Here is an 11095-nt window from a genome sequence, read left to right on the forward strand (position 1 = left end):
GCCATCGAGTATCCACATATATCACACGGAAATTTAAGGAAAGAGTCTGCATATCTGGGACTACATGGAGACATGTAGATACTGCAACTAAAGATTTTTATTATCAAGAATTTGTGATAAGTAAATTGAATATGTACATTATATTTATCCTTTAATATACTAAAATTTTATTTTTTAATTGCAGAAAAAATATACATGGGAGGAGGGGCACGAGGCAGAATTTGCAAAAACTTGGAATATTTATTGTGCCAAGTTGTACAAAGACCTATTATACTATGTGAGAAAGGATGGCACACGGCCTGCTTATGTATCCGACGAGATCTGAAGTGCATGGACGACCACTTGGTCTACAGAAAGATGGCAGACAAAGGCTTTAAAAGCTCGAGCGAATAGGAATACAGAGTCAGGTGGCCCGAGTACCGGATCTGCTCAGCATACATCAGGATCTCGATCCATTGTTGAGCACGCTATGGATCTGGTGATTTTAATTTAAAGTTATATAAATTAAAATTTTATTTATTAATAAATTTGTATAATTTTAGCCAAACTTATTTGTGCATGCAGGAGCGTTTTTTAGAAAGACAACCCACTTGCTTGGAGATCTTTCTCAAGACTCACCAGAGAAAGGATGACACATATGTTGATGATCGATCAAAGAACATTGGGGTTTGAATTATTAACTTGCAATTTATATTTAATCTTTAATAATGATTAATTAGCTTTAATAATTGTGTATAAGATATAAATTGTATATTTTTTCTACACATGAGGAAATGACAAACAGGGTTGCTCAGGCATCTCAGCCACCAGTAGAGGGAGGGGAGTCACAGGATCTATCCACCCAGGAAATAAACGAAATTTATTATGATGTTGTGGGTGAAAGGACAAAGAACTCCTCCCTCTACGGCCTTGGCTCCCAAGCCAAGGTGGTATTTGATCGCTTGAGGACTCCTAGGGGTCGTGCGAGTTTCTCTTCTTCTTCTTATGAGGTGGAGTCATTAAGAAAAGAAAACCAAGAATTAAAGACTCAGATGACTACCATGGATCAGAGGTGGGAGAAGAAGTGGGCTGCACATGAGCAGGCATTGGCTCAGATGTAAGTAATCATTACACGATGGGACCCATCACAGCAGCCCCATTCAGAGGAGACCCATCAGACCCCGCTGATGATTAAATTTTTTTGAGGTATGTTTAACTATAACTTAATTTTTTTTAGAATTTCTTAGAAATTCATTAAGGAAAATATATTTATTCTATTGGGATATTATTAGATACTTATCTTAAAGTGTTTTACATTTTTCAGGAGTTCATATTGATACATTCACCGTCACCACTATTATTGGTTATCTAAAATATAATCTAGGTATTTTTTTTTACAAGTAAAATTAGTTATATGTAATAATGTTTGAGTTATATTACATTTACATCGATTTATTCTAATCATAATCTATTGTATTTGACTTTTACAGGATTATATTCGGATATATGTATAGGTGATGTATCATGGTATACATTTTGGATATTTTGTATTTGTCGTTCACTTATATACTTTTAGATACGTATGATTGTGAGCACTTGATATTTAGATTTTATTATATTTTAGAGATTTTTCTATTTGTCGTTCAGTTATGCTTATGTATTTATTATATGTTGTATTTTGGATATTGTGGATTGATTTATATTGTGATCTTGTTGTTGTATGTTGTTAGTATATTGTGTGTGGATTGTGATATATGTATGAATTGTGTTTGTGATGTCATCGCTTGTAATGGTTTGTATTTGTATTAAAATTGTATATGGGAAACGAGCAAAACAGGTGCAGGGTTTTAAAAATTTTTCAATTTTTTCCCGACGGAATTATAGTTTCCGTCGGTAAAATATCGAAAGAACAATAAAAGTTTGCGATATATTGTCGATGGAATCCCTGATTCTGTCGGTACTTGCTGACGAAATCACTCATTCCGTTGGAGAATCCCGACGGAATCATTGATTTCGTCGGTAAGTACCGACGGAATCATTGATTTCGTCGGTAAGTACCGATGGAATCAGTGATTCCGTATCAGTGATTCTGTCGGCAATTCCCGACGGAATCAGTGATTCCGTCGGGAATCTCTGTTACCTACCGTTTGGTTTTTTATCGACAGGGAAAATATTCAGTCGGTAATATACCGATGGAAAATATAATTCCGTCGGAAATTATCGACGGAAATACTATTCTGTCGATAAAGTGAATTGCCGACCAAATTACTCCCGATATCATGAATTCCGTCGGTATTTCGTCGATAATGTCAAATACCGATGAAATATTGATGAAATATTCAGTCAGTAATAATAATTTTTTTTTTTATATATTTTTTTTTAGTGTGAATGTTTGGAAGTAAATGTACTCAGGCCCCTGTATCACTTTTAAACGTCCCGACTACTCAATCATGAATTTTTGAACGTCCCGACCACTCCATCACGGACGACGGGTCACATATAATATCACTATTAAGATAATTAATGCGCCTAATTTTTTAGAAAAAATAATCATTGCAATATCTTTTTCTTATTTATTTTTAGGTGAAAAAGTCTGATGCTGTGTAGTGTCCATGCATAAGTTACAAATGAGTCAACGTCATCGGTTGCTTATGAAATCTAAATACAATTATTTTATAGATTATATTAGAGATAAAATGATATAATTTCATTCATCCAGCATAAATAATTGAGATAATAAGAACAAAACTTGATGGCGGCATAAATGACTTCGTTGATCCGGGACATCCCATGCAAGATATTTAAGAGATTTATAAAATTAAAAAAGTTAAAATTATGGTAGAGGTAAAGTTTGAGATTTATAATTTAAAAATAATAGTAAAAATTTAAATATATATTTTTATTTTAAAATTGAATACATACTAAGAATTGGATAAAAAAAATTAAGATATTTTAATAATTTTTTATAATATTAATGTGACATACTAACACTATAAAAAAAAACGCTCATTTAAAATTTAATAATTGGAGATAGTAGTGAAATTTTATAAGGGTGAGGTTTGAAATTTTTATTTTAAGAATAGTAGTGAAATTTTAAAATTATTTTTTCCTCTAAATAAAAAAATGTGAGTGGGACCATAAAAAAATATTCAATAAGAATTATATTAAATAAATAAAGTGGTGTGATTTGATAACAGAGAGTTATTAACAATCGATCGAGGATTCAAAAAATTTAAATTTATTTAGAGACAGGACAACTCAACTGGGAGCAGACAAAGTTCTCACAATTCAGTGGGCGGGGAAGATGTAGACAGCCATTCCCAACCCAAGTCCAGATCTTATCTTATCTTCCAACGTGTCGTCTCTTCCGAATCGGATTCTCATTTTCATTTGCACTCTCACGCCTCGCTGTCATTCTTTGATCATTTTGAACAGGGCCAACGCTTTCTCCTCGTTGCCCACAGACCAAACAACATGCAGGAATATATGCAATAAATTAAACTAAAGAAGGCTAAAAAATACCAATCTCATTGCGAAAGGAGTACTTCAAATATTCCTACACATCTCTATCCCTCTTTTCTTCTTTTTTGATTCATTGTGAGTTCGATGTCTGTATATATATCTAAACGAGAAGCTACTCCTAATCAGTGCACTTATAGTTCAGTGAGCGATCGATAATTGGCATGGCGGGGCAGAGGAATGTAGGTATAGCAGTCGACTTCTCTCCGTGCAGCCAGGCGGCGGTGCACTGGGCGTCGGAAAACCTGGTGAGAGGAGGCGATCGCGTCGTTCTCGTCCATGCCGTCTCCTGCTACCATATCGAGCAAGGAGTTATTAACCTCTGGGAACGATCCGGATCGCGTACGTCGACACATCTGTTTATAATCTACACTCTTAGCTATTCGACTAATCCTTTGATCTATGCATGCACGTATATCGATATATAAGCTCTCATTCCATTGAACGAGTTGTGCACTCCCAACGTCTGCAAGCAATATGCTGTGGAACCGGACTCTGAAACACTGAAGATGCTTGAGCAAATGGCCAGCCAGAAGAGAGTAACTAAATTGAGCCTATTTAGACACTTTCGATCTTTCTCTATCGCTCTCAGTATGACTAATTTATTAAATATCTGATGGTTTCACCCATAAAGGTTGAGGTGGTGGCGAAGGTGTACTACGGTGATGCGAAGGCCAAGCTGTTGGAGGCCATCGAGAGGGTCCCGTTGGATTGTCTCGTTGTTGGAAGCAGAGGACTCAGCAAACTCAAGAGGTCCCTTAATTATCTCAATCCCAGCCGTTGGGTAAAATTTAGCTAGCTAGTACAGATCATCAATCATTGTCGCATAATTAAGTTGCTATCCATCACTCTGTTTATAGAACAGACTGAATTGGCACTTCACCTGCATGTCCAAATGAGCTGATGACTGTGTCGCATTGTTTTCTTCTTTGGGCATTAAACTGCATGCCGGCAGCTGATGCGTACCTTTCTGGTTGTGTTCTGGTGGATTTGCAGGGCACTTTTGGGAAGCGTAAGCAGCCATGTGGTGACCAATGCTCTGTGCCCTGTCACCGTTGTTAAGAAGTAAAGCGAGTTCTCTTCTCACTTCTCAGTCATCATTTGAATAATCAATGATACGTATATATGTAATATATTTCAGATGAAATAATCAGATAGTTTCCTGGTGCTGTAGTTTCAGGAACTACTGTGTACGTGCTGATGAGCCATGTTTCTATAGAAAAACAACTTTTGTGAATTGTCGTTTTGTAAATCAGTTTGCATTTATTTTAGGTCGTTTTACTCATTTATAGCAATTGTCAAGTTTAAGTTAAGTTTTAAATCAATTTAAAATATTTTTTTAATCATTATGAGCTTCTAAGTAAGTACAATTTAGATGATGGACTATAGTACACTCTATTTAATTAATCGACGCACTTTATTACTTAGAAAACTATACTATAGTTCGTCTCCTTTTGAAAGGAATATAGCATGAATGTTATAGCAATGGTTCCATGCATCTTCTTTTGTATCGTAGTATTCCGTAATTATAAATTAAAAGTATAAATATATAAAAAGATTAAAATAAATAAATGAGTAATTAAAAAATAAGTTGATCAATTGTCTTTTCTGTTAATCTAGTTTACTTCGTAGAAAGGATAATTGAAAGATGGATAGTATAGGAATAAAATGTTACTCCTTTTATTTTGAAAGGAAGAAATTTTTTTAAACGTTGTATAATCTGTCTACCTCCTCTGAAGTAAACAGAGCTTAAGTGACGTGCTTCCAATCCTTGGCCGATTTATTGTCCCCTCTGTCTCTCTCTCTCTCTCTCTCTCTCTCTCTCTCTCTCCATCACTACGTAATAAACAGTGGAGCAGGCAGGGTTGGGGCAACCACCCCGGCCCACTTCGGAATCGTCGCCGGAGCCATGACCTTCGCCAGTGTCGCTGCCGCCATCTTCACGGTCTTCATCCTCATCAAGTTCCTCCGCCGCAGTCGCGTTTCCAATCTTCCGCCGGGTATGAACTTAACCCTCTCCACTCTTTTACCATTTTCTTTTCTTTTGTATTTGTGGATTGATTCGGAGATGTGTGGCGGTGTAGCTGTGCCCGGGTTTCCCTTGATTGGGAATTTACTCCAGCTGAAGGACAAGAAACCTCACCAGACGTTCATGAAATGGGCGCAGATTTATGGCCCGATTTATACCATCAAGACGGGCGCTTCCACAATGGTGGTTCTAAATTCGACTGGGGTTGCCAAAGAGGTACTTACTTAAATAAACTATTCTTCGCGCCTGAGGTTTTCAGTTCGTATGCTAGTTTAGAAATCTTGTTGGGGGGTTGAAGTGACAGGTGATAGACATATGCGGCAGGATTATTTGATGGATTTAACTTGTATAAACTAAATAGGAGTTAGTGATCGAAGTATTCTGTATTAAATATCGGAGATTTCATTGATTTACTTGATGAATTTGCCTCCATTTGAATTTGAATTCTTCTTTGTCCCTATCAAACCTAGTATAGGAGAGAATATTTGACCTGGGTGTTACTTTTGTGAAAAATGTCAACCTCTAGAGCAGATCACCACCCCACACGGTGGGAATAAAAATTTGGAGCTTGTTTGAAATGGGATCACGTGCATCGTATCTTTGAGATTCAGTTTACTCTAAAAAAATGGAAAAGTGAATCGATTGATAAACAAGAACTGATGGAGATTATCTAAATTATCTTTATTTTTTCTTTTCATTTTTCCACCCACTCATGCTTATTCATTCATCCACCTTTCTTTATCCTTTAAACATACCTGAGAAATTGATCTTTCAAGTAGATCGTCTGGTAAAAGTCGACCTTCCAGGCAATCATGAAAATTGATTTTCCAGAAGTTTCAAATTAATGGTACAAGATTGTTTGTGATTAAATATTGTGTATTAGCTCTCTTTTGGGTTAGCTCGTAGTAAGATTCAATTAGTTATCTAACAATCTTATTCCTTATGATGTTTGGCTGATCCAAGTAATAATCAAGGTGAAAAAATGGCATGGTCCTTATTTATTTACTCATCTAAGTAATAATTTCTTAGCTCTGAGCCTTTTTTTCCTTTTTTATACTGAAAAGAAATTGACACAATGTTTGCTCAATTATTTTTGTATTTTCTCCATGTCGTGCATACCCATTTCAATCTTGTTGGTATGTCTTGATTAGTAATGATGGTCCACCTATAATCAAAAAATTGTTACTCATGAGTTCTAGTGCTTTTTTGTTCCATGATAAAATTGTAATAGAAACATTTGTGATCCTTACCAATATTTTTAAGCCTTAAGGAGAGCCTTGGCGCAACGGTAAAGTTGTTGTTTTATGATTTAAAGGTCACGGGTTCGAATTTTGGAAACAACCTCTTGCAAAAAGTAGGATAATATTGGGTACAATGGATCCTTCCTCGGGACCCCGCATGGCGGGAGTTTTGTGCATCGGGCTGCATTTTTTTTTACCAATATTTTAGGCCTAACATAATTATATTGTTGTGCCTAGTTCGAGAAACTAGGATTAATTTTATCAAATTAATATTGATGTCAAATGTGTAGTCATAAGGAATGCCAAAGCAATAAAATTGAACTAATTTGAGAGATTTATAGTCAGCATATAAGTGATTCAAGATGTATGCTACCGAGCACAAGAGAATATACCAATGATCAATTTCATAAGAGTAGATTTTGCTAATTGATGCATTTGGTACTGTGGATATGCAGATATACTACTATAGCTAGGAATGGTGAGGCAATAATTAATGACATTTACATTTCACCTGAATGTCAGGTTAACATTGACAGTATGTTTTACTGATAAAAGGGATTTCGGTCCTAGGTATGGATATGCCTGCATGCATAAAAGGGCACAATTTGTAAAACCTTGGCTTTCTAAGTTTGTTTCTTCTGGCCAGTTATCGTACTCCTTAGCTGTTTTATGAATTCTTCTCAGGCAATGGTGGCAAAATATTCATCCATCTCAAATCGGAAATTGTCGAAGGCATTGACATTGCTCACTTCAAATAAACGCATGGTTGCTATGAGTGACTATGGAGAGTTCCACAAAATGGTGAAACGCTACATAATGACTAGTTTGTTAGGTGCAAATGCTCAGGTATACAAGCCAAAATTATCAAAGGATAATTTCTAATTCTCTGTTTAGTAGCAATGAGGTCTAACTTATTAGTTTATCAATCTTCAGAAGCAAAACTGTGGTATCAGGGAGACACTGATTAATAATGTGGTAAAATATCTGTATTCGGATTTGAAAGATAACCCTAATGATGTGGTAAACCTCAGAAAGCCATTTCAGGCGGAGTTATTCCGATTAGCCATGAAGCAAGTAAGTCCATTTGGTTCGTTTTTTATTTGAGAAATGTAAAAAGCCTATGCATTTCTGATGTCACATTTGAAGTCACTGGTCACTACTATTATATATAGCTGTGCTAGTAATTTATTCTTGTCCATAAGAGTATGAGAATTCCTGCAAGCTCGTAGTAAGATTGAAATTGTTCAAATAGTATCTGGTTACTACGAACATATTAATGAATTTATGATTGTAAATTTGTAATGAACGTTCTTGGTTTTAAGAGTATGGGCATTCTTATTTACAATTTTGAGGCCAATATGACTGCAAACCAATCGAAAATTGAAATGTCACCATGCAAAAGTAATAGTAATGGAATTTCTGCAAGCCAGTCTCGAACCATTTTCACTATACTCTGGTTAGCTGCCACATCTCTCGCATATATCCCAGTGTGTCTGCTACTTTGGTACGTGCATTGGATATGCTATATGTTAAATATAAGAGAAAAGTCTTTGCTGTATTACCCAAAAATTTTGCAGGCTTTGAACCTGGAACCAGAATCCATTTATGTAGAGGAACTTGGGAAGGAATTTTCAAAGGAAGAAATATTCAATGTGTTGGTGGTAGACCCTATGATGGGTGCCATAGAGGTGGACTGGAGGGACTTTTTCCCTTACTTGAGATGGGTCCCTAATCGAACCTTTGAAATTAGGCTGAAGAGAATGCTCACGCGCAGGGCAGCAGTGATGCAAGTTCTGATTACAAAAAGAAAGAACAGTAGACAATCCGAAGAGGTCCTGCTCATCTATTTCTATTTGCAGAGAATTTTTTTTGTGACTATTTTTATTTGAAATCAAATGTCACAGAATCTGAATATTCAACTTGTAGGAGATAAGCTGCTATTTGGACTTTCTACTGTCTCAGAGCACTTTGAGTGACGAAGAGATAATGTCATTAGTATGGGAAGCGGTAATTGAAGCATCCGATACAACTTTAGTCACAACAGAATGGGCTATGTTTGAGCTATCTAAGAATCCAAATAAACAGGTAGTGAAGAATCATGACCTCCCTTTTTTTTTGGCAAAATGTATGAATCACTAGCACTTAATCATGAGACAAATTCTCTACAGGAACGTCTCTACCGAGAAATTCAACAAGTATGTGGGTCTGAAAAGGTTACCGATGAGCATTTGTCACGGCTGCCCTACTTGACATGTGTGTTCCATGAGACCCTAAGACGGCATTCCCCTGTTCCTATAGTACCTCTCCGGTATGCCCATGAAGACACCCAGATCGGAGGATTCAACGTCCTTGCGGGATCTGAGGTGGTGAAAATTCCCTTATGAATACTTTAAATTATCGTTTTGCTTTACCACTCAACAGACCTCTTCATAACACTTCCAAACCACAGATTGCCATCAATCTCTACGGATGCAATATGGACAAGACGCAATGGGATGAACCTGATGAATGGAAGCCTGAGAGGTTTATAGACAGCAAATATGAGCAAATGGACATGTACAAGACAATGGCCTTTGGAGCTGGAAAGAGGATTTGTGCCGGATCTCTGCAGGCGTCGTTGATTGCATGCACTGCCATCGGGCGTTTCGTGCAGGAGTTCGAGTGGAGGCTGAAGGAAGGAGAAGAGGCTAATGTCGTCACTGTTCAGCTCACAAACCTTAAGCTTGAACCTATGCTTGCATACATAAAGCCCAGAAGCACCAACGATTCGTGCCTTTGATAGTCTTAGCGTTGAATTACGTCGAGATATGCATGTGTTTGATGATGCGACTCCGAAGGAAAATTGGAGATGTACAAATTAACAATGAATATAATTATATAAATAAAAGCATACTTTGAATGCTTGTAATAACTTAGTCATCTGACTAAACGATTTTATAAATGGTTTGCTAATAATTATATGAGTTGTTAATTCCAATTAATTTTATTTATCTTTACCTTTTTTTTTATTAGGCACAAGATACAGAACTTAACTTATGCTGGGGTGATTCAGTCTTATGAATGTTTTTTATGAATAAATTAGAAAGCGCAGCAGTGATGCTCAATCCCAACGTTCTTAGATAAATTCATTGGGTCGATCCTGCGTTAATTTGGCGACTCGATCCTCTCACCATTGCCTCGGACAATTTCATGCAGATCTCTAGCTATTTATATTTCTGTATAAAAGTGTTCGATTATTTGCTGTCAACGTTTAAAAGGTTAGCCGGACCGCGAACTTTATTAAATCGGACCGACCTGACCGGACCGGACCGAGCTGAGGCAAAACCGCTTCCCAATCGCTAGTCCCGTCCACCGACCACTATATAACCCGATAGATACGCTAGCCTAGGGTTTCATCTCGCCTATTCTCCCCGTGCTCGAGCGGCGACCATGGCGACCCCTGCGGCGGAGTCGGTGCAGTGCTTCGGTAGAAAGAAGACGGCGGTGGCGGTGGCGCACTGCAAGCGCGGACGTGGACTGATCAAGGTGAACGGCGTGCCTATCGAGCTGGTGAAGCCGGAGATCCTCCGCCTGAAGGCCTTCGAGCCCATCCTCCTCCTCGGCCGGCAGCGCTTCATGGGCGTCGATATCCGCATCCGCGTCCGCGGGGGCGGCAAGACCTCCCAGATATATGCTATCCGCCAGAGCATCGCCAAGGCCCTCGTCGCTTACAACCAGAAGTACGTCGACGAGCAGTCCAAGCAGGAAATCAAGGACATCCTCGTCCGCTACGATCGCACCCTCCTCGTCGCCGACCCACGCCGGTGCGAGCCAAAGAAGTTCGGTGGTCGGGGTGCTCGTGCTCGGTTCCAGAAGTCCTACCGCTAGAGCTCGTCATTCATAGGAAAGTTCCAATCTTGCTTCGCTTGCTAGTTCTTTTTTGCATGAACTTTTAATCATATTGATAAACGTAGTTTTATTTATAGTTTCTATTGTGGCTTTGGTAACAAAGAGACATACTTTATTAGGTTCGATTATGTTGATTAAGATCAATCTTTGTCTGGAATATGCAAAATTGTTTCTGTTGCTCACCATTTATTTTGGCATCATGGTGTTTTTGAGCGATTCGATTCCATTTTGATGACAAATCTCATAGATTGTAGTTTAATGATTGCACAATTATGTTGCTATCAAACAATGAATGAGTCATTGTGGTAGAGTTGTTTTTGTAGCGAGGCAACAATACAATACTGGTATGAATTGGTCATCATGGTCAGGTATTTCATTTTTTCTGAATAATTTTGAGGGAAATTTTATAAGATTCTTTTGTGATCTATATTACTTCTTC

General features: G+C 37.6%; 3 protein-coding genes across 4 annotated transcripts; all 3 read left to right on the forward strand.

Annotated features, from left to right (window-relative positions):
* Positions 1 to 3527: 3527 nt before the first annotated feature.
* On the forward strand, positions 3528 to 4735 carry LOC121981709 (universal stress protein PHOS32-like). 2 transcript variants are annotated; one of them, XM_042534376.1, is made up of 4 exons: positions 3528 to 3840; positions 3928 to 4037; positions 4133 to 4282; positions 4495 to 4735. In XM_042534376.1, exons 1-4 carry the CDS (start codon positions 3663 to 3665, stop codon positions 4558 to 4560), a joined length of 504 nt encoding a protein of 167 aa, XP_042390310.1. In that variant the 5' UTR covers positions 3528 to 3662; the 3' UTR covers positions 4561 to 4735. The 2 variants fall into 2 exon arrangements, with proteins under 2 accessions (XP_042390310.1, XP_042390311.1); XM_042534377.1 differs by having other exon boundaries at positions 3546 to 3840; positions 4133 to 4251.
* Positions 4736 to 5285: 550 nt separating this feature from the next.
* Positions 5286 to 9745, forward strand: LOC121981708 (ent-kaurene oxidase 2-like). The gene is made up of 8 exons (XM_042534375.1): positions 5286 to 5498; positions 5583 to 5743; positions 7453 to 7614; positions 7702 to 7842; positions 8346 to 8600; positions 8695 to 8853; positions 8937 to 9131; positions 9218 to 9745. Exons 1-8 carry the CDS (start codon positions 5408 to 5410, stop codon positions 9545 to 9547), a joined length of 1494 nt encoding a protein of 497 aa, XP_042390309.1. The 5' UTR covers positions 5286 to 5407; the 3' UTR covers positions 9548 to 9745.
* A 396-nt stretch (positions 9746 to 10141) lies between these two features.
* LOC121981711 (40S ribosomal protein S16) lies at positions 10142 to 10841 on the forward strand. The gene has a single exon (XM_042534385.1). It carries the CDS (start codon positions 10198 to 10200, stop codon positions 10633 to 10635), a length of 438 nt encoding a protein of 145 aa, XP_042390319.1. The 5' UTR covers positions 10142 to 10197; the 3' UTR covers positions 10636 to 10841.
* Positions 10842 to 11095: the final 254 nt, after the last annotated feature.

The sequence above is a fragment of the Zingiber officinale genome, chromosome 5A (assembly GCF_018446385.1).
Source record: "Zingiber officinale cultivar Zhangliang chromosome 5A, Zo_v1.1, whole genome shotgun sequence".
NCBI classification, from domain to species: domain Eukaryota; kingdom Viridiplantae; phylum Streptophyta; class Magnoliopsida; order Zingiberales; family Zingiberaceae; genus Zingiber; species Zingiber officinale.

Coding starts and splice junctions, on each gene's coding strand:
- LOC121981709 (XM_042534376.1), top strand. CDS start 3,663: ATGGCGGGGCAGAGGAATGTAGGTATAGCAGTCGACTTCTCTCCGTGC. Junction 3,841..3,927: donor CTGGGAACGATCCGGATCGC/GTACGTCGACAC, acceptor TCGATATATAAG/CTCTCATTCCATTGAACGAG. Junction 4,038..4,132: donor AAATGGCCAGCCAGAAGAGA/GTAACTAAATTG, acceptor TCACCCATAAAG/GTTGAGGTGGTGGCGAAGGT.
- LOC121981708 (XM_042534375.1), top strand. CDS start 5,408: ATGACCTTCGCCAGTGTCGCTGCCGCCATCTTCACGGTCTTCATCCTC. Junction 7,615..7,701: donor TGTTAGGTGCAAATGCTCAG/GTATACAAGCCA, acceptor ATCAATCTTCAG/AAGCAAAACTGTGGTATCAG. Junction 7,843..8,345: donor TCCGATTAGCCATGAAGCAA/GTAAGTCCATTT, acceptor AAAATTTTGCAG/GCTTTGAACCTGGAACCAGA.
- LOC121981711 (XM_042534385.1), top strand. CDS start 10,198: ATGGCGACCCCTGCGGCGGAGTCGGTGCAGTGCTTCGGTAGAAAGAAG.